This window comes from Rhinatrema bivittatum, chromosome 6, assembly GCF_901001135.1.
Source record: "Rhinatrema bivittatum chromosome 6, aRhiBiv1.1, whole genome shotgun sequence".
NCBI classification, from domain to species: domain Eukaryota; kingdom Metazoa; phylum Chordata; class Amphibia; order Gymnophiona; family Rhinatrematidae; genus Rhinatrema; species Rhinatrema bivittatum.
Window position 1 is genome coordinate 71,495,186 of NC_042620.1, and position 27,639 is coordinate 71,522,824.

Below are 27,639 nucleotides of genomic sequence, written 5' to 3' on the forward strand. Positions count from 1 at the left end.
TCCCTTGATGGTGAAACTGAGTCCAAACGGGAACAACCATCTATATTTCACATTTCGATTGCATAGGACTGAAATTATATCCTTAAACTCTCTCCTCCTATGTATGGTAATGAGTGACAGATCTTGGAAAATTTCAAACTTGTAGCCTCTCCACATGATTGAGCCATGTTTCCATGCCACCATTATTTTTTCCTTGATAGGGAAACTGTGAAAACATGCAGCAGTATCCATTGGGAGATTTCCCTGTGGGGTGCCCAACAGTCGGTGAGCCCTTTCAAGCTTTATTTGCAGTATCTCTGCATCCTGAATATCAAGACCCAGGACAGCGATCAAAATAGTCTACCATGTGAAAACAATCTCCAAATTCCGCTCCTTCCAGGACCCTACAAAATCTCAGATTTCCTCTCCATGAGTGATTTTTTAGATCTTCTGACCAATCACTGAGATCTGAGTATGAGAGAGAGAGCGCTTATCACATGTTGAATTACATTGTCATCTCGGTGACCTGTTCATCAAGCTGAATCTTGGCCGCCTCTACACACCGGCCCAAATCAAGCAAATAGCTTTTCATATCAGAAACAGTATCTATAATTTCTTGCTTCATCGTAAGCATATCGCTGCGAAGTTCCTGAAACCAGGTCAGAAATTCAGTTCTGGAAGGTGCTTCACCCACGACTTTAATATGGTCGCCTACCTCTGTTTCAGAATCATCATGCTTCATAGAGGCACCGCCATCAGGGCCTTCCATTCCTGCATCAGTGCACTTGCATAAGAATATTGCTTCAGGTTGACCTTTTTCTTTTGGGAAGCCATTAGCCTGGTCACGATACTTTCCCCTTCTGATATTGACACCAAAAGCACTTGTTTGAGGAAGCTGAAGTGAGGATACAGATGGATTAGGTTGGGAGCTGAGGAGTCAAGCTGTCACTTTCTTCGTAATTTTTAGTTTTAGTGCTCGCATGGTTTTGCCCACATAAACCAAAGGGCAGGGGCACCAAATCACATTGACAATCTCACTGAACACACAGGAATGCTCCACAAGGAAAGTGCCCCAGAAGATATATACTGCTCCCCTTGAAAGAGGCGCTGGTAAGACCCTTACTAAAGATGTCAAATCTGGACTCTCAAAATCTTTCAAACTACTGTCCAATCTCATCTCATCCATTTGTTTTATGCTTTTATTATTTTAATTGTATTTTGTTGTTGTAGGTCACTTTGGAAGGCCTTATTGTAAAATTCGGAAAGCGATATATAAATTGTTATAAATAAATTTATCTCCAAAATACTTGAACATATATTTCTGAAACATTTTAAGGCCTTTATTGTTATGAACGCTGCCCGCGGGTCCCCCCGCGAGCAGGCAGTCACCTCTCTTCCCATGCTTGCTGCCCGACGCGGCACGGAGCCACCGAAGTTGGGCCTTCCCACGCAGCCGGAGCCGCGGACTCTGCTTCCCCTTGCGGCCTGGAGGCCACCTGTCTTGCCTGCTCTTCACCGCGGCCAGAGCTGCGGACTTTTTGCCATCACACGGCACGGAGCCGCCACAGACGTCTTCACCATCTTCGCGGCCGGAGGCCGCAAGTCCCGAGCTGGATTGGTGGCTGGAGCTGCCCTTGGAGCCTCCTGCAGCGGCTGGAGCAGCTGCCATCTTCGGGGCCTTCCTCTAGGCCCAGCCCTGCTTCTGTGCGTTGACGTCGGTGCAGGACCGCTGTCCACGGTCCTGCACAGTTCCTGTTTCCTGCTCTAGGCGCGCGGCCGCGCCTCTCTACAACATTTAAAGGGCCCACGGCCAGATATGCCCTGGGCCCCACCTAGTGACTATTTCCTGGGCTAGTTCTATATTAGGGCTGTTCCTGCAATTCCTCTTGGCCTTGCATCGGAGTTTCTTCCTTCCTGGAGGCTCCTGCAAGCGCTCCGACAGGTCCTTGTCTTCTTTGTGGGAGCTCCTCGTCTGCGTCATGTCATGTCTTCGTTGCCTGAGATCCCCGTCCAGGTGTCCTGGTGTCTCATCTCCTGATGTCTCGCTTCCTGGTGTTCCAGCCCTCCTTGGTGTTTGTTCTTGCTCTGGAGCCTTCTGTTCTGCCGGCCGTGAATCTCCAGGTGACGCTTCTCCGTCTTGGGAGATGCCGGCAGTGGACTGATGTCCTGTGCTCCTGAGCCATCCTGTCCTGCCAGTCTTTGTGGTGCTTCGGATGACATCGGCTTCGTCGTCGAAGTCCTGCCTCGACTGGATCCTCTCCTGCGCTTGTCCCGCTCTCCGCGTGGTCCGTGACAAGCCTCCTCAGGCTGGGTAGGGTGCGCAGTGGGACAGGGTGGTCCGTGACCAGCCCATTGGGTCTGCCCGTGAAGGGTGGGCTGAGTAGAGCGCCCTGAGAGACAGTGCCAATGTCTAACCTTCATCGAGACAGTGCCAATGTCTAACCTCTCATCTGGACTTTGTCCAGTTCCTCGTCTTGTTAGTGATGTCTTCGCATCAGCCTTGGGGTCATGTCTTCGCATCAGCCTTGGTGTCATGTCTTCATATCAACCCTCATCTGTGATGCCGTCGCATCAGCCTTGGTGACATGTCTTCGTGTCAAGGCCTCCGTCTGCCCTCATCCTCAGGCCGGCCTGCTGCTCCATGCCGATCCAAGCGGCAGGTCCGAAAGGGCTTGGAATGGTCGGAGGACCATTCCCCTACCAACATCATCCTGTTGTTGGCTCTGGGAGCTGCAGGCCCGGCAGAGGATAAGACTGTGTTCTGCCATGCTGGGACACATCGCCAACCCTCTGTTCGGTCCTGGATCCATATGGGGTCGAGCTGAGGCCCAAGGGCACACTAAGTACCCGTGTCACATAGCAGAATGCAAGGCCTTCCGAGGCAGTCTGCCACACAACATTTATTGATGACCACCAAGTACTTGACATCTACAATTTGGCTTCAGTAAGGTTTGAAGTACTGAGATTTTTTTAGTTCCTCTTGTTGCAGGGCTGCCTTTGAATACCAGTGTCCCACAGGGCTCAGCTCTTTCCGTTTTCATGTTTAACATCTACATGACTTCAGTCTGAAGACTTCTTGTTGGACTCTATATGGATACCGGTTGTATGCTGATGACATACAATTTTATACTCAAAAGGGATCATCATGGGATAAAACGGCTGCATTAATTTCTTGTTATGTCTGCCATACGCCACACGCAAACTAGCTCTAAACTTTGCTAAACTAGATATACTAGTTTTGCAACGTAATATATCTATTCTACCCCAGCAGCATATCCATATTGAGAACCTAAATTTGCAACTGTCCCCTGTTGTGCAAAGTTTAGGCTTCTTGATTGACAATGACCTTACTTTTAAGACTGAAATCAGAGCTGTAGTTTGTGCTGGATTCTTTAAACTACATATTTTATGCAATATTAAACCATTGCTACTTCCAACTGACTTTAGGACTGTCGCACAGGCTTTAATATTGCCCTTTCTAGGTTATTGTAATGCTCTGTACATTGATTTCCCTGTGTGCTTTTGTTGGTTCACAATCTTTTCACTTTGGACTTTTTCCAGTGGGTTAATGCGCTGTTGCGCGTTTATAACCCTTCTCGGGTTTTATGTTATATGGAAAGAGGCCTGTTAGCCTGGCCTGACGAATGGATGACATCTATCAGAGACGAGAGTGAGCATTTTCAATTGCTGCTCCCGATCTCTGGAATTCCCTTCCCATAATGCGTCTTGCAAATTGCACTTGAGAGAATGCTGAAGACACATTTATTTGAATGTGCTTTTAACAATTTTATGGTAGCGAGTTTACATCTTATTTATTTTGCTTTATGAATGTATATTAAGTGTCATTTTTGTTTATTTTTTTTATTTATTTTATTTATTTATTTAAGGGTTTTTATATACCGCAGTACGTAAAGAGATACATCACCGCGGTTTACATTTAACAATAACTTAGCAACAGGCTTTACATTGACATTATTAATAGGTATTACATATACTAAAATCGATATAACGGTTTTGACAGAAAACAGGCTGGACAGACTGTGGATTACCTGTTTTGGTTTTATTATGTATGTTATGCTTTTGTGAACTGCCTTAGGCCTTGGTAGGTGGCAGTATATAAGTTTTTAATAAAGAAAAAGATTGTGCAGGCGAAACATAAACTGAGCAAATGACCTAGTCTCTAATGTTATGGCACCTCTTAAGTGCAAACAAGAGAAAAGTCAGACCAAATGTAGCTGAAGTACTCGCTGATGTGCCTGAATACTTCTTTGTGCCTGAAAGATAAAAATTGAAAAAGGTAGCATACATATAGGGCGTAAATCTGAAAAAGAAGGTTGGGATTGTAACACAAAGTCACAATCTACCCATCTTACTTGGGGGTATAGGCTCTTTTAACACCTGCACGAGTATAACCTCTATCATAGAATCTAGATCACATAAGAACTGCCTGTTTGAATTCCGCTGTGGAAGAGTACAGTTTCCTCGACCTTAAAAAAAAAAAAAAAAAAGTCCTACTGTCAAATTATTCCTCAGCTTTATGAGGTGATAATTTGAATATTGTAGCAGCATATTAGTCAGTTAATTTCTGAAAAATCATGAGATTTATTTAAATTTTTGAGGTCGCAACAGAGAAGAAGTTCACTCAGTTTTTATTTTATATATACATTCTAATGGTCCTATTAAACCTCTGTGAAAATTAATTTATTTGTATTCTACAACAGTTGTCATACATCGAATGGCTCCATAAAACATTTTAACTCAATTATTTCAAACATTTACCAACATTAAAAATGCCTTATTTATATGTATTAAATATAAATTGTTACAGTTTATAAATACACAAAAAAAATAACATGTAAAAAAACAAAGAACACAGAGCAGAAACATCATATCAACCAGATAATAAAACCAATATCTATGTATTCTTTTATGAAACCTATTTCCAGAAAGGCAGAGAACATCATAACTTCAATAAAACAGCAATAATCTTATTTATTTATTTATTTATTTACAATTTTTATATACCGATGTTCATTTCAAAAAGAGATATCACATCGGTTTACAATAAGGTACAATAGTTAATTCACTATCCTCTAAAAGGGCTTACAATCTAAAATTTTTGTACCTGAGGCTAAGAGATTAAAAATATAAAATCATCAAAATCAAAGTTCTTAACAATTAAGCAAAAGGTATAACAAGGAGCATATTAAACAAATAACACAAAGGGGTGCACAAAGGGGAACTTAATATTTGCATCAGGTTTAGAACAGAACTAGAATAGTTCACATTCCAACTCCACGTGCAAAAAAATGTATTCGAATTTTTGTCACCTCATTCTCTACTGTCACTTTGTGAAGTAACACAAACACCTAGAATATTGCCATACCATAACAGAACTATCAGGACTCAAACAGCAACCTTATCTATGAAAAAGCAGTAATACAAATATTATACCAATCCCTAGAACACTAATACATCACCTTATCGGAGAAACAACACAAGCCATATTACAACAAATCCCTACGGAAATACTACATGCTATCAGAAATAATAGACAGCAATCACTCACAAACACAGACCGACCGTTATCTAATACACAATAAGGGACTACAAATTAGAAACAGAAATGCTGTGAACAGTGGCATACTGAAGAAAGAGCAAAATAAACAATATAAAAAATATGCATTCCCAAAGATGACATATACCATTTGCTAAAAACTCAAAATGTTCTTTTTACCATTGTTTTCTGATCATTTTATTTTTCTAATTGGTTCATACCAGTCTTTTTCCACTTTCTCCTTGTTGCTCTTTTCCTATTTTCTTTTTCAAGTTAACTAGTCTTTGTTTATTCTCCCTCCTCCTGTCTTCTTCCCTTCCTCCCTCACACACAAATGCACACACATATACACACTCGCACGCAGAAGGGCTCTTACAAAGTCAGGCTCTCACTTGCTCCCAGACACACACACACTCAGACAGGCTATCATTCATTCCCACGCAAAGCCAGTGGCTTTCATCAGTGCTGTCCAGTCCTGCTGCCTCTTCTCACGCTGGTGGGACCTGGCTTCCCTGCCAGCAGCTTTTGTCAGCAGCAATTTGTCCTGCTGTCTCTTCTCACGCTAGCAGGACCTGGTCTCCTTGCCAGCTTTTCTGACTACACCCTGCATTTAAAAAAAATCTTTCTCCACAGCACAAAAAAAAAAGAAAGGAGGGTGAGCAAAAATTAGCTTGACATGCCGGATTTGGCCCATAGTTCATAGTTTGCCTGTCCTAAGCAAATGTGTAAAGTGAGTGGGATAAATGAAGACAGAACTCTACTAAAGAGTGCATTCATTTTAAACTGCTGTGCAAAACGTGATGAATAAGGCCAATTTGTTTCAAATTGAGTGTCCCTTGAATGAAACTTAGCTTACTCATTGCATTTGTTTAAAAAGAATGCATCTGGCCTTGCCTAGGGTATGAGCCAAGCCTCAAAACAGGGGCCACAGCCTATGACCAAGCACAACACTGGTGTCTAGGGTATAGGCCGAGGCTCAAAGCCGGGTCAGCGGCCTAGACCCAAGTGCAATGCCGAGATCTCAGCTTTGGCTCAAGCAGTTGCCAGGGCCTCAGCTAAGACCCAGCCCCCCCCCCCCCCCCCCAAAAAAAAAGTTTTTACTTACCCGATTTGTTGGGTATCCGAAGAAGCCGAAAACTGTGTCCCAGACACCATGTCCCAATGCCGGGGCCAGGCCCTGGCCCAATGCCACAACCCAGACCAGAGTCAGTGTCCAAACACCAGGGCCTCAGCCTAGGGTCAGGCCCAGGCCTCAGAGCAGCAATGACGGCATTCTCTTGTTTGTTTGTAAACTGATGCCATCCGCTGATGTCACGCTGGAGTTGATTAACTCTGGCACATTCACCCCAGTGGATGGCGCCATTTTGAATGCTGTACATCAAAATGGTATCAGGTCCCGGCATCTGGGCTGGACCATTGTGTCAGGCTTGGGCCCAGGCCCTGGCCTAGGCCAAGACCCAGCCTCTAGACCATGCTCCGGCATCGGGCCTGGGCCCGGGCTCCGGCTAGGTCAAGGCCAGGCGTCAGGACCTGACCTCCTTGCCAGGCCCCAGCGTCTGGCCTGATTTCGGTCATAGGTCCATCGTTGGGACCTGGCTTCCGCCCAGGCCACAGAGTCTGGCCTGGGCCCAGGCCCTGGCCATACACAGGTATTGTGACCTACCTTTCGGTTCAGGCCCCGGCGTGGGTTCTGGGTCCAGGTTGAGACCTGGCCTCCAGGCCAGGCCACAGCAGTGGGTCCAGGCTCTGGATTAGGCTGAGCCACAGGCATAAGGACCCAGCCTCTGGACCAGGCCATAGAGTCGGGTCTGGGACCTGGCCTAGGCAGAGACCCAGACTATAGGACCCAGCCTTGGGCCTGGGTCCAGGTCAAGACTCCAGTGTTTGCACCCGCCCTCCGAGCTGGGCCATGGCCTTGGGCCTGGGCCTGAGTATCAGCCCAGGCATAGGGACCCAGCCTCTGGGCATGCTGATTTCAGGCCTAGGCTCGTGCCCTTGCCTAGGCCAAGCCTTAGGTGTTGGACTTGGGCCCTGGTCAAGGCTCCCCCCTCATTGGGACCCGACCAGGCTGCAACATCAGGCCTGGGCCCGGGCTCCTGCCCAGGCATCAGAACCTGGCCTCCGGGCCAAGCTCTGGCATCATGCCTGGGCTCTGGCTGAGGCATCAGCCATGTGTAGGACGAGACCAAGGTGTCCTGTTGCATCCTCTGCCTATGCAAGGCTTCAGCTTTGGCCTGGGCCTAGGCCTCATAGGTGAATCACCACTGGACCAAGTAAGTAGGGGTGGGGAGGATCCTGGCCCTGGCATTTGTGTAGGTGGAAGGGATAGCTGGTGGAGACAGGAGGCCTTGGGAGGCCCAGTTTTTTATTTGGTTCATTTTTTTGGTGAGCAAGGTATTTTAATATTTGATTCAGTTTTTTCATATGAATGAAACAAATCAAACATTCCACGAATCAAAATTCATGGGAAAAAAAACATCCTGAAACTGAACAGATAATTTTAAAAATTTTTATCCCTGCATACCCTACTATTGCATGACTTCTGGGTCTGCAGTTTAGGTTATTCAGTGATGGAACCCTTGTGGTTTGATAGATGGAGATTTCAGTGGTTGTTTCCTCTAACCTTGTTGGCTTGTGTGGAAGGGGATTGTGAGATCTTGAGGCCATAACAGCAATTAAGAGTTTGAGAATCACATAATGTGCATAAAAGAAAGATGTGTGACTAGTGTCCTGTGAATGTAAACCTTTCATGGAAAGGACAACTGTGAGTAAAGAAAGCAGAATAAAGAGCAAATAGATGGGAAAATGTGTTTGTGTTTAATGGGGAGGGTATTACATTTAGACATATGCTGGACTTGAATGCCAGCTCTTCCTCACACCATGCAGCTTGCTAAGGCATTACTGGTTTGTTTTTTTTATTATAATAACTATTTTTGTGTATACATGAATTCTGAAGCTTTCCCCATTGATTATTATATAGCTGGGGTGAAGTGTTTCAGATAATATGCAAATGAAGCAATGTAGTGCCAGAAATGTAGCTGCTTTTGGCTTTTTACCCTTAGTGTTAACATTAAAGCCCAAACACACTGTATGTGGTTTTCCTTCTTCTTTCATAGGAGACCAATGCTACCTGAGTTACTTTACATATCCAAAAGAGATAGTTTCATGCATAGGAAAATGAGGTAGCTAATGCATTCCAAAATGACTCATAAAATGTTCATTTTCCATCTGTTTGCCTTTCTATTTAGCCCTTGCTCCAGTTTTGATTAGCAAATATTTGTATTTATTGGTCTACCTGAATAGCTATGTGCTACAGCCTTCTTTCAGGCCTCAGAATCTGTAAATCGACCCCTAAATTGGTTGATGGATAGGTATCAAGAAATGCTGAATTGGACAAAATCAGTTTTTTTTTCTGTTTTAGTATTGAAACCACTGGGGTATTTCAGTGCTCATTGCTAAGTCACAAGTATGCACAGATAAAATGGAACAACCTGTAAAATGAAAAGTATTCATGTTCATTTCAACAATGGAAATTCTTGACCTTTGAATAAAATAGTTCCTTTGTGCAAAATTACCTAAAACTGAAATCTTTGCAGATTTTTCAACTTTAGACAACTTATACTGCTATAACTTTTGAATCTAGTCAAAGGTTATGTTTGTGATGTTTAGTTTTAGTATTCTGTGTGGTTTACAGTTACTATAAGGGTTATAAGATGGGATTTGTGACAAATGCTTCATAAGAAGGCAATGGTAATTATTTACTATGCACTGATTTTTTTTCAAAACTGTTGATTTTCATGTATTGTACATTCTTCAGATTGTGCTGTTGGTATTTTAACACCATGAAAAGATCCGAAGAAGAGGCCTGCAGCATCTTGGACACCGACTGAAAGACAAAGAGGAAACAGAAAATGTGGAATATAAAGAGTTATACCTGGAGACACTGGCTCTGACTCATGTCTGTAAAAATGAAACAAATTCTTAAAAGATTACTGCGGGCACACTTCAAGCCTAAGGATATGATCTTTATCTAGGAATTTACTTTTTCTCTCTCTACCAGATGATAAAGTACTGGTAAATTATGAATTTCCTGAGCCAGAAGTTCTCATTTGACCAACTTTGCTTATCCATATGAATCATAAGGCATTGTGCCTTCCATATTTAATGTGGATTATAATGGGAAACTGACTTATCACCAAAACATGGCAGATTTCAAGGACTTGTTTCCGAACTGAGCTGGAACCCCCCCCCCCCCCCCCCCAATGCACTTTGTACATTCTGGAGAAGGCTGTGCTTTGTGGTCCTCTTTGTAAGGCCATGATGACATATAAAGTAAAGATATCATCTTACTGTTGATATCTTAGAAGTTACAAGCAGAAATAGAAACATGAATGGAGGAAAGGAATGTGATGTTGGGGACAAAAATGGAGGGCCACCAACTGTACAAGTTCCAGTTGGTTGGCAGCGTCGGGTCGATCAAAATGGAGTGCTGTATATTAGGTAAGCATTCTGTATGCTTTTACTGGCTAGTAATATAAGATATCTATTTTCACAAACAGTATGTTATCCTTTTTTAATTTTAATGTGTTACCTAATGATTAAGGCATCAAACTGTGAGTCTGGAGAAATCCTGAGACATGTTCAAAGCCCACTGCACCACTGGTTTTCTATATGTAAGACACTAATTCCATGTGCCTAAGTTTATTTAACTGGAGAAATAACACTGTTCTTTTACCCTTATATTGGAATATTTCATGAAGCATCTTGTATGGATAAAGGGTATTATTTATTTATTTATTTATTTATTTATTTAAATTCTTTTAATATACCAATACTCAAGACAAGGTCTTATCGTACCGGTTTACAATAAACTAGGGGGAACCAGTTAACAAAGAAAGCAAGAAGTTACATTATAACAGGGAAAGTGGAACTAGGCTGTTAGAAGAGGATAGGTTAAAACAATTTCTAACTGGAGAGAAGGGCATATAAGCAGGAGAAAGTGTTTACAAGGTAGGAATTATATACAAATTTACATTGTGTCTATGATTAGGCAAATTTTATCAAAGTGCAATGAGGCGAAAAACAGTTCCTTTGAGTTGCGGAAAGGGATGCAACCGTGGGGTATGTGACTGTGTGGGTGACCCTGAGGCTTCTTCAAGAGTATGCTTGGGCGAACAGCCAAGTTTTTAATTTTTTTCTGAAAGTGATATGGCAATGTTCCTGGCGGAGATCTGGCGGGAGAGAGTTCCAGTGATGCGGCCCAGCAGTTGATAGTGCTCGTTTTTGAATAGTGTTGTGCAGAACGGATTTTTTGGGGGGAACCTGGATGGAGTCTCTGTATGCAGATCTGGTGGGTCTTGCAGAGGAGTGTGGTTTGAGGGGTATAGTAAGTTGGAGCGAGGATTCCTGAAATAAGGTTTTGTGGATAATAGTAAGTGTCTTGAAGAGAATTCTGTAGCGAATGGGTAGCCAGTGAAGTATTTTTAGAATCGGGGTGATGTGGTCCATGCGGCGGGAGTTTGAGAGGATCCTGGCTGCAGCGTTTTGCAGCATTTGAAGAGGTTTGGTAGAAGAGGCCGGGAGGCCAAGCAACAGCACATTACAATAATCAATCTTTGAGAATAGTATGGCTTGAAGGACCGAACGGTAGTCGTGGAAGTGTAGGAGAGGTCTTAACTGTTTTAATAACTGTAGTTTGTAAAAGCCTTCTTTAGTGGTGGTGTTGATGAATTTTTTAAAGTTCATTTCCAGAGTCTAGGAAGGCCCCAAGATCTCTCACTTGATTTACTAGAGGTGTATTAGTATTGATGGCTAGCGAGTTGTTGTCATTAGGGGAAATGACTAGCAGTTCGGTCTTGGACGTATTGAGAATGAGGCAGAGACTTGTGAGAAGGAGGTTGATGGCGTGGAGGCAGCTATTCCAGTAGTTTAGAGTGTCTGAGACGGGTTCTTTGGGGATAAGGATCTGCACGTCGTCCGCATAGATGAAGTATGTGAGGTTGAGATTATTGAGGAGCTGGCATAGGGGGAGAAGATATATGTTGAATAGGGTCGGCAAGAGCGAGGAACCCTGGGGAACTCCTTGTTTGGCAGCTACCGGGTGAGACTCTTTGTTGATTATTTTTACTTTATAGTATCTGTCGCTTAGGATTTTAACCAGAGGAGTGCAGTCCCTGAGATGCCTATTTCCATCAGGCGGTTGATGAGGATTGTGTGGTTAACTGTGTCGAACGCTGCCGATATGTCTAGCAGAGCTAGTAGGTATGATTGACCTTTGTCGAGACCCAACAGGATGTTGTCAGTTAATGATAGTAGGAGAGCTGTATTTCTGCGTTTCCTGAAACCGAATTGCGATGGATATAGAATGTCGTGGGATTCGAGGTAGTCTGAGAGTCTGGTATTGACCAGTTTTTCCATTAGCTTGGCTAATGGAAAAATTAATAAAAATTAATAAAAAAAATTACATAATTAATAAAAAAATTCCCATTGGTTGGCTTTGAGGGTAATTTTCAAAAAGATTTATACACAGAGATCTCGAATTTTGCACATAAATCTTAATTTGAAAATCAACTTGGGGTGTATGCATGTAGAAGTACATGCAAAACGCAGTTTTATACATACTTTTACACACATTCCGGTAAGTTGGTGTTCCCAGGGGGGATGAAGTTAGGGATGAGAGAGGATTTATGCACATTCTTTTGATTATCAAAACTATATGTGTAAATCAACATTGTGCTTGTATGGTGCAGGGGGTTCTGTGCACACCCATGAATTCTCAAAGCAGATTTGTCTGCATAACTCCACTTCGAAAATTTTGGCTAAAATCTGTGAATGAAAAATATCTTCACATTTTATCCTATGCTGGCTGTTTGAAAATTACCCTCTTAATGTCCTATTTGGAGAAAATGAAATTATAGTTCAAGCAATTATTTATTTAATGTCGAGGGTCAATGCCATTTTAGAAGAAGTAAAAGAAAGAGGTTTTCCAAATTGTTAAGCCCATAAAACTTAACTTTTTAGGAGATTGTACTTTGTTCCAACCAATAAGATTACTTGGCATCAAAATCAACATTGTTTCATTTATAATGCAAATTAGTATTTGTTTTGTAGTCATCTTTATTGAAATAGTAGTTGTGTAAAACTAGCTCCTATTGTATGTTTTTGTAGTATATTTTTTCCGATTTAAAATATATTGTTCATAGCTTTTCATTGTTAATGTTTTCTCTGCAATTTAAGTTCAAAATGTGACTTCAATAGAAATGCAATTTGTATATTTTTACTGAGGAGAAGTCATTACACAACATGCCACAGTATATGAAACAGTGGTTAGGACATTGAACAGGCAATTTTCAAACTACCCACTTAATACAAAGATTGCACATATATTTTACCCTCAAACATTTCATCAATTTTCAAAGTGAAAGTACATATGCCCTTTCACTTTGAAGCTTGTTATGGGTACAAAGTACATAGGGTTACTTGTATCTGCTTTATCTGTGGGTGGATGTTTGCTGGAAAATTATGCGCAAAGATTTGAAAAAACCATCTTACATGTGTACTTTTCCTCCCCTGTCCTAAACATACCCCTGGGAATGCCTTCTCCTGATGCTGCCTGTTGTGGAATGCATAGACTCTTAACTAGATTGAGGGAGGGCAGTTTTCAGAGAGCCTCTACAGTACTCACTTTGAAAATTGTCTTCTGAGGTTATAAGCTTTATTGAAAAAATGGGTAGGAGAAAATTAACTTAGTGTAATACACACTTGATGATTTCATCTGTAGTGATTCAAAAGGAAGCTGGAATAGCTCTGCCACCTAGCATTTTCGCAAATTTTATCTCATCGATTTCTAAAATGATTTAATTTACTTTAGATTTGGTAGACTGTTTTTTGTTACAGATCCAACAGAACTACTTTATGCTTCCCTGTGCCACCTACTAACTGCAGATTTCAGTCTTGCAACAAATGAGGCACCTCTGTTTTAAACAGGAGCTTCTTATAAGCCAGTTTTACCATTAATATTTTTTAAGCTCCTCCATTGTACTTTAAGACTTTTCTTCTAGTGGTGTTTATATTAATTTTAAAGTGAAGCTGAAATATCACATTTTAAAAAGGTTGGCCTACTCAAGTCAAAGTGACTTGACTTAGCATTTCAAATCCTCTCCAACACAGCTTTTTCTTTCTTTTCTGCCACATCAGTAAAATAACTATGAAACAAACATATACAGAAGGATTATAAATCCCTCCAAAAATCACAATACATCACATCATCTTTCTACTGACTGGTTCAATTTACATTGTGTCTTCATTCATATTGTCTATTGTGTCTGCATTCATCCTACAAAATCACTGAAACAAAATCAAGTAGAGAGACAGATTGTATCAATTAAAAATCTTCCTAGGAAAAAAAAGCATCAATGGAAAATAATCAAAGAAAAACATTCCCTGGAGGGCCAAAAAATTGGTTTTGTCTTCAGGATATCTCTAATGAATATGTATGGAATATATTTGCATACAGTGGACGCAATGTATGTAAATACATCTCATGCTTATTTCTTAGGGATATCCTGAAAACCTGACCTGTTGTGGCCCTCCACGATTACAGTTTGACACCCCTAATATAATTGCTTCCAGTGCCTCCAGATATACTCTACATAATGTTATCAGTCTTTGTCCACCAGAAGCTCAAAACAAAAGAGCTAAATATTTATAGAGAGAATCATCATCGTAACTAGAAAGTTTTGGGTTGTCAGTTAACAATATTGCCCTATCAACTTATGAGATTGATTGAATAAAGAATCTGAGCTGTAAAATACAGAAGGAATCATAGAGAGCCTGAATACCTCAGAAAAACACAGTAAAGAGTGGGTATGCTTTAATTACTATATTGAGACAGGCACCTTAATCTTGAAAGACATAACCATCTTTATTAAGCAGAATATTTTACAGAACCAGAGCAGATGTAACCCAGGGGTAGGCAAATCCTGTCCTGGAGTACTACAAACAGGTCTTGTTTTCAGGATACCCACAATAAATATGCATGAGGTATATTTGCATGCATTGCTTCCATTGTATGCAAATATATCTCATGCATAAAACATAGGAGACATCTAAAAAAGAAACAGAATTTTCCTTTGTTGAAATAAAAAATAAATAAATAAATAAATTCTAATTTAGAGCCAGATCTTTTCACGCAGACCCAGAATTGGTGGGGGAAGGGGGGGGGACTTTAGAGACCGATTTTAATTCCTGTGCACGTGGGGTACATTTGTATGCGCTACCCAGAGCGCACAAATGTACACCCGATTTTATAACATGCGCGCGCTACCGCACACATGTTATAAAATCCAGGGTCGGCGAGCGCAAGGGGGTGCACACTTGTGCACCTTGCGCGCGCCGAGTCCTAGGGGAGCCCTGATGGCTTTCCCCATTCCCTCCAAGGCCGCTTCGAAATCGGAGCGGCCTCGGAGGGAACAGTTTTTCGGATCCCCTCACCTATCTTTTTTTCTCTGAGTTATGCCTGCCAGCCAGCTGCCGGCACGCCAACCCCAGGCACAGGCCGCTGCGCCGGAGGTCTCGGACCCCTGGCCCCGCCCCGGACCACCCATTTTTGAAAGCCCCAGGACATACGCGCGTCCCGGGGCTTGCGCGTGCCGCCGAGCCTATGCAAAATAGACTCGGCGCGCGCAGGGGTAGGTTTTCGGGTGTTACGCGAGTAACCCTTTGAAAATCTACCTCATAGTAAATAAGGGCCTTAATCTTTCCTTTTTAAAGCTACTTATCATATCCAGTCCAATAAGAACCTAAGATTTGCCATACAGGGTCAGACCAAAGGTCCATCAAGTCCAGTATCTTGTTTCCAACAGTGGCCAATCCAGGTAATCTGGCAGGATCCCAAATAGTTGATGGATTCCTTTTATGGACTTTCCTTCCAGGAGCCTGTGCAAACCTTTTTTAAACCTAGCTACACTAACAGCTTTTTTCAGGCTTGCTTGATGCGGTGGTTACAACTCTTAACCATAAGCTTTTTATGCTCACCTTTGATGCAACTCCAACATTACTCTCTGCATCAGTGACAGGAGATGGCAGGAAATTTGAATCAAACAGTTACCAACAAGAACCCTGAAGTTGGTGGTTGGTGAAACAGATGGGAAAATAAGAGGCGAAGCTTTCTGGGCAGACTAGATGGGCCGATTGGTCTTTTTCTGCCGTTATTTCTATGTTTCTAAGTTTAATTATATATTAAGTAAAAAAAAATAAAATATTTTCTCCTGTTTGTCTCAAATGTATTACCTAGTAACTTCCATTGTCTTGGTACTTTTTCAATGCATAAACAACCGATTTGCATTTACCCTTTACACGCCACTCATTATTTTATAAACCTCTCTCATATCTCCTCTCAGCCTTCTGTTCTCTAAACTGAAGAATCCTAACCTTTAGCCCTTCTTCATTAGGGAAGCATTCCATCTCCTTTATCATTTTAATCACCTTTCTCTGTACTTTTTCTAATTCTGCTATATCTTTTTTGAGATGCGATGACCAGAATTGAGAAATTAGAACTTACCTGATAATTTCCTTTTCTTTAGGATAGATAGATGAATCCAGAAACCAGTGGATTATACACCTCTACCAGTAGATGGAGATGGAGCATATCTGATATCATAGTACATAGTACATACCCCTGCAGTGACATCAGCCTGCCAGTATTCTCTGCAAAAGCCAACTGTGGACAGGCTAACAAAAACTTGATTAACACCAGATAACCATTCCAGTACTCAGTCAACAGGAAACACTGAGCTCAGACAAAGAATGTATTAACACTAGTGTAGGAACTGGATTAACAATTACCACGTAGCCACGCAGGAAGACCATAGCACAATTATTCGACAACCAAGGGTGGGGAGCTAGATTCATCTGTCTATCCTATCCTAAAGAAAAGGAAATAATCAGGTAAGTAGTAATTTATTAGCGTCTAGATAGATGAATCCAGTACCAGTGGGATGTACTCAAGGTACTCCTGAATAGGGCAGAAGACTGCCCGCGATCCAGTTAAAGCCGCACGTGCAAAGGCTGCATCCTTCCAGGCCTGCACATCCAGACAATAATACTTGGAAAAGGTTTATAAGGAGGACCACATTGCAGCTCGGAAAATGTCGACAGGCAATAACAATCTAACCTCCGCCCATGACACTGCCTGAGCCCTAGTGGAATGATCCCTAACCTGACTAGTCAATGGCTGCTCAACATCAACATACGTGGCCATGACTATCTCCTTAATCCAGCGAGCTGTTGTAGCCTGCAAAGCCGGCTCACCCTGTTTACCTCCACCATGGAGGTAAACAGCCAAGGATCGCAACAGGCGATATTCCTCCACATCTCTCTCTCTATATATATATTCAGAGACAACGGGGAAATGGACTGATTCAAATGAAAATCCAAGACTACTTTTTGCAAAAAAGGGAGAAAGAATAGTATGCAGCTGTATCGCCCCTGGAGTCACTCGAAGGAACAGTTCCCAACTAGACAAGGCCTGTAGCTCGGATAATCGATGCACAGAACAAATCGCCACAAGAAACACCACTTTCAAGATCAGTAACCACAAAGAAAAGTTTTGCATCGATCAAAATGTAGGGCTCGCTAAGAAGTCCAAAATCAGATTGAGACTCCCCAAGGGCACCGATAACCGCAAGGGAGGATGAAAATGTTTCATTCCTTTATAGAAACGGGCTACATCTGGATGAGCCGATAAGGATCCACCATTCACATGACCCCTGAAACAGGCAAGAGCCGCAAACTGTACCTTTAATGAATTAAGGGCCAATCCTTTATTTGAACCATCCTGCAAAAATTCAAAATGAGCGGAATCTGAATCAAACGAGGAAGAACGCCTTGATCGTCACACCAAGCCTCAAACACTTGCCAAACCCGCACATAGGCTAAGGAAGTGGAGAACTTTCTAGCTCATAACAAGGTGGCAATCACCTCAGTAGAATATCCATGCTTAAGTAAACTAGGCCTCTCAAGGGCCATACCATAAGACAAAATAGTCGGATCTTCATGAAGAACAGGCATCTGCCGTACCAGATCACTGTACGCTGGAAACCGAAAGGGGGAGTCTACCAGGAGCCTTCACAGATCCATATATTATGGTCTCCAGGGCCAGTCTGGTGCCACCAAAATCACCATCTCTCTAACTCTTGACCTTCCGAACCATTCCTGCACGAGAGCATCGATGCCCAAAGACTTTGGATTTCTCATGCGACTGAAGAATCGAGGAACCTTCAATTGTGAAAAGTCACCAGTAGGTCTAGAAACGGCAGACCCCAATGATCCACTATTAGCTGAAATGCCTCGTCTGACAATTCCCATTCTCCTGGGTCCAGACTCTGCCTGCTGAGAGAGTTTTCTCTAACACTCTCTTTTCCTGCAATTTGCGAAGCTGAGATTTCCTGAAGAAGCATTTCTGCCCATTCCATACGTTGGACTATTTCCTGCAACACTTGCTGACTCTTGGTTCTTCCCTGCGATTGATGTAGGCAACTGTCGTTGCATTGTCTGACATGATCCAGACCGCTCAACCCTGCAAACTGTCACCAAGCTGCAGGCATGCCAACTGTACTGCCTGGGCTTCCAGCTGATTGATGTTCCAGAGAGACTCTTCTGCATGCAGTCAGCTCCTGACAGTGAGCTCTTCAGCCTTGGAGGCTCGTATCTGTCGTGAATACTAGCCAGTTCGGTGAACTTCGGGAAAGCCCCTTCCTTAGATGATGCGCTTTTAACCACCACTGCAGGTGAGTGCAAATTTTCATTGCCAGGTGAATCTGAATTGAATAATCTTGAGCGTGTGGGCTCCAACGAGACAGGAGAGTCCACTGAAAAGAATGCATATGCACCCACAGCACCATCTCCAGGATCGCTGCCATTAATCCAAGCACCTGCAGATAGGACTACACTGTCGGGTGTATTGTGTTCATCAATAGATGTACCTATGCCATCAGCTTCTGAATATGGCTCTCTGGCAGAAACGCCCTGCCTTGTTCTCTGTCAAATTGAACACCGAGATACTCTAGCAAGTGAGATTGCCGGAGATTGCTCTTGGCCAGGTTCACAACCCAACCTAACTCCTATAACAAGGAGATCACCCTGCGTAAGACATGGAGACGCTCTTTCAGACTCTTGGTTCGAATTATCAGGTTGTCCAAGTATGGATGTACTAGGATCCCATCCTTTCTCAGCTCCTCAGCTGCCACTACTATGACCTTGGAAAAAGTTCTGGACATGGTGGCCAAACCAAAAGGAAGTTCTCAAAACGGATAATGATGCCCCATATCCGCGAAACGTAGAAATCTTTGATGTCCTAGATGGATGTTAATATGCGGGTATGCCTTGGACAAATCCAGAGACGTCAGGAACTCCCCTGACTGTACTGCCATTATCACTGAGTGCAAAGTTTCAATGCCCACCCACGGGACTGGTCACAGCCCACTCTTCAATGTGAAGCAGACTCCAGGATTAGAAATGGAATTTGAGACTAGAACATGTCGAAGATTCAGTAGAGGCCTGCACCAGTTCGCGCCCTATACAGCCGCCCATGGCTGGTCACTGACCACGCTGGAGCGGCGCAGGTTCTGGCAGAGTCTTGGTGTTCAGGATCTGCTCCCCAGAAGGGCGGAGTTAGCCATCTGTTATAAATCACCCCGCCAAAGGGGAGGAGTAGCAATCTGTTATAAGTCCACTAGGGAGTTAGTCTGTTGTGGATCACCCCGTCAAGGAGAGGAGTTAGCAATCTCTTCAATGCTGCTCCCCCAAGGGGAGGAGCTATCAATTTGTAATACTCCATAGGCAGAGTTAATGATCTGTTGTGGGTTGGCTCCCACAGAGCGGCCGTCTATATGATACCGCTCAGCAGTGTAAGGAATAAACACTTAATGTAAATTGGTGAATCCCTGGACCCATGGTAGATGACAGCGCCCCCAGGAGGATATCCTGAGAGAGACCACTGGCTAGGCTGGAGTATGAAGACAAACACAGATAGTTCTTTATTAGACAGGAAGTAGAACCACCAGAGGTGGCAGTAGTGATCTGATGTGCCTGGCAGGGCTGAAGTCCCTCATATACTGGAATTGCGGTCTCTGGGTTGCTGAGCTGTAGAGAGGTAGTGAGTAGACAGGGTATGCAGGATACATAACCAGTAGCAGATGATCCACTCACATTTGTAGATATCAGTAATGGTTTCTGTGCAACAGAGAGTCTTCAATATATTCAGGAACAGGAGCCGTAGGCGAGTGCTGGTTCCTATATGCAGTCTGGAATAGAACTCACAATATCTGTGTATGAGATGGCTTCTGGAATAGAAGAGAGTCTTTGGAGGGTTTTAGGAACATAGGCCCTCGTGGATCGAGTACCGGTTCCTATCTGCAATAATAACTCATGATCTCCGTACCTGCGATAACGTCTTAGACAGAAGGGAGTCTTCGGAGATTAGGAACATAGGGCCTCGTGGAGCAAGTACCAGTTCCTATCTGTAATAGAACTCAGTATTCATGTCTGCGATTGCTTCCAGGCAGTAAGGAGTCTTCTGAGCATTCAGGGATGTAGGCCCTCGAGGAGCGAGTACTGGATCCCGTTAGCAATCTGAAATCAAGAAGAGAGGAGTGGGTACCCCTTGGTAAGTTGAGGAGGCAGAGCAGTGGAGGATGAAGCGGGTCGGAATGATCCCCACAATCAAACCCCTTGCTAACTCGATTCGTAGTTGCAAGCAAAGACCTTTTAAGTTGGAAGCGGATGACATCACTACGGGGGGATGCCCCTGAGGTTCGCGCCCTTGCCGGGACAAACTCTGGAGCGCGCGCGTGCCTTATGTTATCAGGAACATGGCGGATCTGCAGCATCAGGCCAGCCCGAGGATTCTAGGGAGAAGTGGCAAGGAGAAGCCACGGTAGCATCTGTCCGACAGACCCTGAAGGGAGTCGCCACAAGGTAGAGAGGGTGGAGCGAGGACGAGAACAGACACGAATGCAACACTTGGTCATGGACGGAAGCAGACACAAGTGAATCCGAGGGCCGGAACGAGCCTCAGGGAACAGGACCAAGACGGAGCTTGACTACAGGGAAGGATGACCCTCCGGAGGCTTGTGCTGCAGATAAGAAGGCCTTGTACCACGTAGCGCCCTATACAGCCCCTCATGGGCTGGTCACGGACCACGACCGTGGCAAGCCAAGAAAGGTGGACAAGGAACCCAGGGGTTCAAGACATCAAGGCTGGATGACGGAACATCAGGACTGAATCACGGAACATCAAGACATCAGCAGAGACCAGGGACGGAACAACAAGGGATCCCACGAAGAACAAGGAATGCCAGCAGGAGTGAAGACGAGAAGTCCTAGGGAGAACTAACCCCTTGCGAAGGCAATACTAGACTGACTGCAGGGCCCTTAAATAGCACCGAAGATCAGAAGACGCCCAGGGAGGAGGCCAGGTGGGGCCCTTTAAATCAGCAAGGAAGACGTGGCCCTGCCCCTTAGGGGAAGTATGCATGACCATGGACAGTGGCCATGCTTGCCGCTGCGTCACTGTACAGCAGAACTGGGCCGAGGAACAGGCCCAGACATCAGAAGCGGCTCCTGCCTCTGTAGGAAGGACTGAGGGCAGCCTCCGGTCCGCAAAGATGGAGAGGGCGGCGACGGCGACTCCAGCCGCATTGGAGCATGGCAGCAGGGCCCGTCGTGCAGGGGGAGGTATGCTAAACTCCGCGGCTCCTGCCGCGGTGAAGGAAAACAGCAGCGCCTCCAGCCCGCGGAGGTAAGTGCCTGGCTCGCGGCTGGGACCGCGAGCAGGAGTGTAACAATGCGTGATCGCACAAATGTTCATGTTATGAATGTTCATGTTATGAATGTATTATATGTTATTGTTCAATGTTCTTTGTAAAAAAAAACCCCGGTCTGACCTCCCAGACCAGGGCAATCTTTTTGTTCCATGTAAACCGGACTGATTTGTATTGTATACAGGAATTCCGGTATATAAAAATTAAAAATAAAAATAAAATAAATAAATGTGCACCCTGGTGAGCACTCTTATGCTTCTAACTAGGCGCCGAACTTAGGTGCCCAGCTAGGTACATAACCAAAATGTACAACAAGCTACACAATCAGGTGCACAAGGCACGATTCGACAGAACTGAAGAGGGCAGTATACGACACACAAAGGTACTACTGCAGCGAAACAACCAGCCTCAGAGCAGGGCCTAGCCACAAAGGCTGCTCAACCCACCAGGCTGCCCCCGAACACCACTGGATGTGGGAATGGTCGTTGGCTCGTTCGCCGAGCATGGAGACCGGGGACAGGGGGAAGGAATCCCTATGCAACTTCCCTTCTCTTCTCAAGAAACTTTAAAACTTTACCAAAGCTCAGGCCATCCTGGCTGAGTACAAGCACGATCTCCAGCCGCAGGGGGAGAGGGTATACACCTTCACCATCACGCTCGGCTGCTTGCATCCACTTGCCTTTCATCTGTTTATTTTTTATTTTTCAACAGCTAAATCCACGCCAGCTAAAAAGCCAGCTACCGGACCAAGGCACTCATCTGAGGGACCACGGAAATCACCTCAGGAATTCTCAACTGAGGGAGGGACCTTAAGGTATCACCACAGGAGAGCAGGGAGAATTAATTTCCTTCTTCTCTTCTCCTTAACTTTAAAGCAATCCCCATTAGTGAGATGCACATCCAGCTTGGAGAAAAATTGGCTGAGGGGGGAATATGATAGAGGTCTTTAAAATCATGAGAGGTCTTGAACAAGTAGATGTGAATCAGTTATTTACACTTTCTGGTAATAGAAGGAATAGGGGGCACTCCATGAAGTTAGCAAGTAGCACATTTAAGACTAATCGGAGAAAATTCTTTTTCACTCAACGCACAATTAAGCTCTGGAATTTGTTGCCAGAGGAGGTGGTTAGTGCAGTTAGTGTGGCTAGGTTTAAAAAAGGTTTGGATAAGTTCTTGAAGCAGTTCATTAACTGCTATTAATCAAGTTGACTTAGGGAATGGCCTCTGCTATTACTGGCATCAGTAGCATTGGATCTTCTTGGTGTTTGGATACTTGCCAGGTTCTTGAGGCCTGGTTTGGCCTCTGTTGGAGACAGGATGCTGGGCTTGATGGACCCTTTGTCTGACCCAGCATGGCAATTTTTTATATTCTTATCTGCTGTAGATGGAGAATACTGGTGGACTGATGTCACTGCGGGGGGTATATGTACTGTGATATCATCTTTGCTCTGCCTCCATCTACTGATAGAGATACATAACCCTCTGTTTCTGGATTCATCTGTCTAGACGCTAAGAAATGCACACAATACTCAAGGTGTGGTCTTACCATGGAGTGATAGAGGCATTATGATATCTCCATAATAGTCTCCATTCCTTTCCTAATAATTCCTAATATTCTATTTGTTTTCTTGACTGCTGCCACACACTGTGGAGAGAATTTCAACATTTTATCCACAATGACGCCTAGATCCTTTTCCTGGGGTGACTTCCAGTGTGGGACCTTGCATTGAGTAGCTATAATTTGGTTTCCTCTTCCTGATCTACATCACTTTGCACTTGTCCATATTAAATGTTGTTTACCATTTGGATGCCCAGTCTCTCAAAGTCCACTTGCAATTTCTCACAATCCTCTTGTGATTTAACAGCTTTGAATAATTTTGTATCAAGAAATTTGATCAACTTACCAGTTCCCAACTCTACGTAATTTATAAATATTTTAAAAAACCAATCCCTGGGGTACTCAACTATTCGCCTTTCTTCATTAGCTATTTAGCCCTACTTTTTGTTTTCTATCTTTTAACCAATTCTCAATCCACAATAGAACATTGCCTTCTATCCCATAACTTTTTAATTTCCTCAAGAGTATCTCTTGAGGTATTTTGTCAGATGCTTTCTGAAAATCCAGATACCTTACATCAATTGGCTCACCATTATCCACATGTTTGTTCACATCTTCAAAAAAATATGGTAGATTGGTGAGATGACTTCCCTTGTCTAAAACCATGTTGGTTTTGTCCCATTAAACTATGACTATCTATATGTCCAGTAATTATGTTCTTTATGATAGTTTCAACCATTTTTCCCAGCACTGATGTCAGGCTCTCACTGGTCTATAGTTTTCTGATTAACCTCAGACCCCTTTATAAAAAATGGCATTACATTTGTCATCCTTCAATCTTCATGTACTATAGCTGAGTTTGATAGTTTACAGATTACTAATAGTAGATATGCCATTTCATTTTTCAGTTATTTCAGAATTTTGGGTGTATACATCTGATCCAGGTAATATGCTACTCTTTAGTATGTCAATTTGCCCTATTACATGGAGATTTGCTTCAGTTCCTCTGAATCATCACCGTTAAATATCATTTCTAGCATGGGTATCTGCTTTCCATCTTTCTCACTAAAGACTGGAGTAAATAATTCATTTCATCTCTCTGTTTTGGTCTTGTCCTTCCTTAGTGCCCTTCCATTTCTTGATCATTTAATGGTCCATCTGATTCCTTCACAGGCTTTTTGTTTTGAATATTCCTGAAAATGTTTTTGTTTTTGCTTTCACAGCAAGCTTCTTTTCAAATTCTGTCTTTTCCTTCCTTGTCAAAGCTTTGCATCTAATTTGGCAGTGCTTATACTGTTTCCTGTTTTCTTCATTTGGATCCCTTTTCCATTTTTTGAAAGATGTTCTTTTGGCCTCTCTCACCTCACCTTTTAACCATACTGGTAGTTTAACAATATTATTATATAGGAAAGGTAAATAATTTTTTGTTACAGATCTAAATCCTATCCCTTTTTTGTGCATTTATAATCTTCCCTAGTTTACCAGTAATATGTGCGCTATCTATTTCGCCAAGAAGTCTGTTACAAATATTAAATTATGAAGTGACTATAGAGTTCATGTTTCATTAATATGATATACTTATCAATGCTTTACTTAACATTTTCTGCCAAGACTTTATTATTACATCTGTACAGGATCTATCAAAGATAGACTTGTATCTCTTCAAGTATGAGAGAAACTGAAGTCTGTTATCTTCTACATTATATATATATATATATATATATATATTATATATATATATATATATAATTATGCTTGGCTTCAGTGTTTGTCCAGGTTCCAGTCTTTGCCCCTACCCACTAAACCTGCTTCAGCTAAGACACCCCCCCCCCCCCCCGAGGACATTCCCCCCAACCTCTTCCCATACCAGCCCTTCCTGCAGTATGGGTCCACAGGGCTTCCAGAGGCAAGAGCTATCTCCCCCATTGCTCCTGCCCTGCTCTTCTGGCTTGGCAAAATGGATTTGGTGGGCAGAGGGGTGGGAAATTTTGTTTCCATGGGGTTTTGTTTGGTGTTTTTCATTTTTAATAATGGAAGAAGTGGGTCAGTGGATGATTGAGAGTATGTTGGGGCCGGGTGGGGAAGAAGGGGTTCAGGAGTATGCTGAGTATGGGCTGGGAAGGAGGGTCAGGTTAGGGAGGGGGATCCAGAGTTTGCTGGGGCCAAGCTGTGCAGGGGAGAAGGAAGTGCTGGGATTGGGATGGAGCAGGAGATAAGGCTGTGCTGAGGCTGGGCTGTTGAGGGTGGAAGGGAGTGCTGGAGTCGGGCTGGTGAGGGGGGTGTCAAGAGTGTGCAGGGGTTGATCCTAGGGAGGGAGGGATAGTGTATAATTTGGGTCAAACTGGGGAGGTTGTTGGTGTTCTGGGGTCGAGCTGAGGTTGAGATGGGCAGAGGGTCAGAGTGTGCTGGAATCAATTTAGGGAGGGAGATCAGGTTGAATAGGTGAGGAGGAGTGCTGGAATTGGGCAGGAACAGGGGTTCATGATATGCTGGGGTCAGGATAGAGAAGAAGAAATTAAGGCTGAGCCAGAGGTTCAGGGTGGGCTGGGGAGTGGAGCATCAGAGTGTACTGGGTCTATGCTGGAATTGGGCTAGGGAGGGTTATTGGGGGATTTACCTGGGCCAGGCTAGGCAGGAGAGAAGAGAGTGCTGGGGTCGAACTTGAGCAGGGAGTTAGGGTATGTTGGGGTCAGGCTGGGGAGGGGGGTTTCAGAGTATGCTGAGATCAGCTTAGGGAGGTGGGATCAGAATATGCTGGGATCAAGTTGGGAATAGGAGCTCAAAGTGTGCTAAGGTTGGGTTAGTGAGAAGCATCAGAGTGTGTTGGGGTTGGGCTTGAGGACGAGCTGAGGAGAATAACATTTCCCATGGGGTACATATTTATGGAGCTTACATATTTATCACTTCAGTTTTTAGGGATTGGCAGCTTCACTGACAGCTGACCAGTCCCCGTTGAAAACTGACTCTGGACCAAAATAAGGAGGGAACTAGCAAAACTTGAAGAATTGTCTAGAGAAGGGGTAGTCAATTCCAGTCCTCGAGAGCCACAATCCAGTTGGGTTTTCAGGATATCCCTAATGAATATGCATGAAATAGATTTACATATAACAGGCAGCATGCATGCAAATCTCTCTCAATCATATTCATTAGGATATCCTGAAAACCTGACTGGTTTGTGGCCCTTGAGGACTGGACTTGCCCATTCCTGGCAGCTAAGATTTAATACTAAAAAATGCAGAGTCATGCATTTGGGCTACAAAACCCAAAGGAGCAGTATAGTATAGGGGTGAAATTCTTCTATGCATGAAACAAGAGTATGATCTATGGATCATATCTGATGATCTCAAGGTGGCCAAACAGGTGGATTAAGTGATGGCAAAAGCCATAAAGATGCATGGGTGCATAGGGAGAGGAATGGTCGGCAGAAAAAGAAGGTGATATTGCCCCTGTATAAGTCCCCTGTATTTGGAATACCATGAAATTCTGGAGACCACATCTTCAAATGAATATAAACCAGGAGTTAGTCCAGGTGGTAGCTATTACAGAGGTCAGTTTTCTTTGTCGTGTAGCGTATGAAGACATTTAAAGATCTAAACTTCCTTACTCTACTATACCAAACAAGTGAGTTTATTTTGCCTTCTAGTTGATGGAGGAAGACGACATACTTTTCTTCATGACGTTATCACTGATCATAAGGGAGGGGCAATTCAGATACTCCCCAGTAGTCTCTTGTCTCCAGTTGATGGTAGACACATATTGGACTGGTGCTGAAGAGTTCTAGGCTTCCAGAGCTTGGCTTTGGGCCTCAGCTTGATTGAGCAGATGTTTCTTCTCCATGGGCAACAGTTCTCTTGAGTTTATTCCCTTTTCAAGCAGTGTTAATTCCAGGGCTAATTTTTTCTTGGTGGAACAGACTTCTGGGCTGATTCCAGGTCCCCTAGTTGTCCTGATTAATCCATCTCTTGCAAACATCTCCCAGGTCTTAGGCCTGATCAAGCCATGAGAGGAAAGTCCCATAGTGGCAGGAGAGGAGCCTCTAGTAGTTGCTTCTTCCCTTTTCCTCTCTTCTCTATATGTCCTTCCCACTACTTGTGAGACAGCTGGGAGCAAGGAGAGAAGCTCCATGGCAGAGAGGGGAAAGCTCCCGCAGCTGTGGTGTTGGCCACTTCCTGGAGAAAGGTGAGTGTCAAGCTGCCACCAGGTTGGGGTTGGTCTTGCTTATTTCAGCGCCATCCTTGGGAGTGGGTTTTTCCCCATAGAGTCACATTTCTAATTCTACCAGCCTCCTGTGCACTCTGCATTCCTTGGGACCTGGAATCGCTGAAAGAGCATGGTCGCAGATGCATCACATAGGGACCTGGTGCTTATGTAGTATACGTGGTGTTTTTGCCCCACATACAATGGGGACATGGGGCCTCCTATTAGAGAAGCTGAGATCTCTGACCTTGGTCTTCCACCTTGTTCTTCCTACTGCCCTTTGCAGAGAGGGCAGTAGGGCATGTGGGCTGTGGGCATGGTAGAGGACTGTGCCAGAGTCAGGAGAGGCTGCCAGTTTACAATTGCCCTGTTTTCAGGCCTCCTCAAGCCCGGCCTCTGAAATTTCTGCTTCCAGGCACCATCTGCCCTCTCCCCTAAAGGGAATGGCATTAGGGAGGTCCCTCAGAAAGTGTTTGGTCCTCTCCAGTGTCTTCTTTTCCCTCCTGAATTTGTGCTTGCTATGCATA

The 27,639-nt window shown here is 43.7% G+C and overlaps 1 protein-coding gene across 6 annotated transcripts in view; it reads left to right on the forward strand.

The window, feature by feature from the left end:
- The window catches only part of MBD5 (methyl-CpG binding domain protein 5), a 600,490-nt gene that overhangs the window by 236,900 nt on the left and 335,951 nt on the right, over positions 1-27,639 (forward strand). For all 6 annotated transcript variants that reach the window (XM_029605434.1, XM_029605436.1, XM_029605437.1 and 3 more), the window contains one exon: positions 9,354-10,036. In XM_029605434.1, coding sequence (XP_029461294.1) covers positions 9,924-10,036 — 113 coding nt within the window. In that variant the 5' untranslated portion in view covers positions 9,354-9,923. The remainder of the gene's footprint in view (positions 1-9,353; positions 10,037-27,639) is intronic.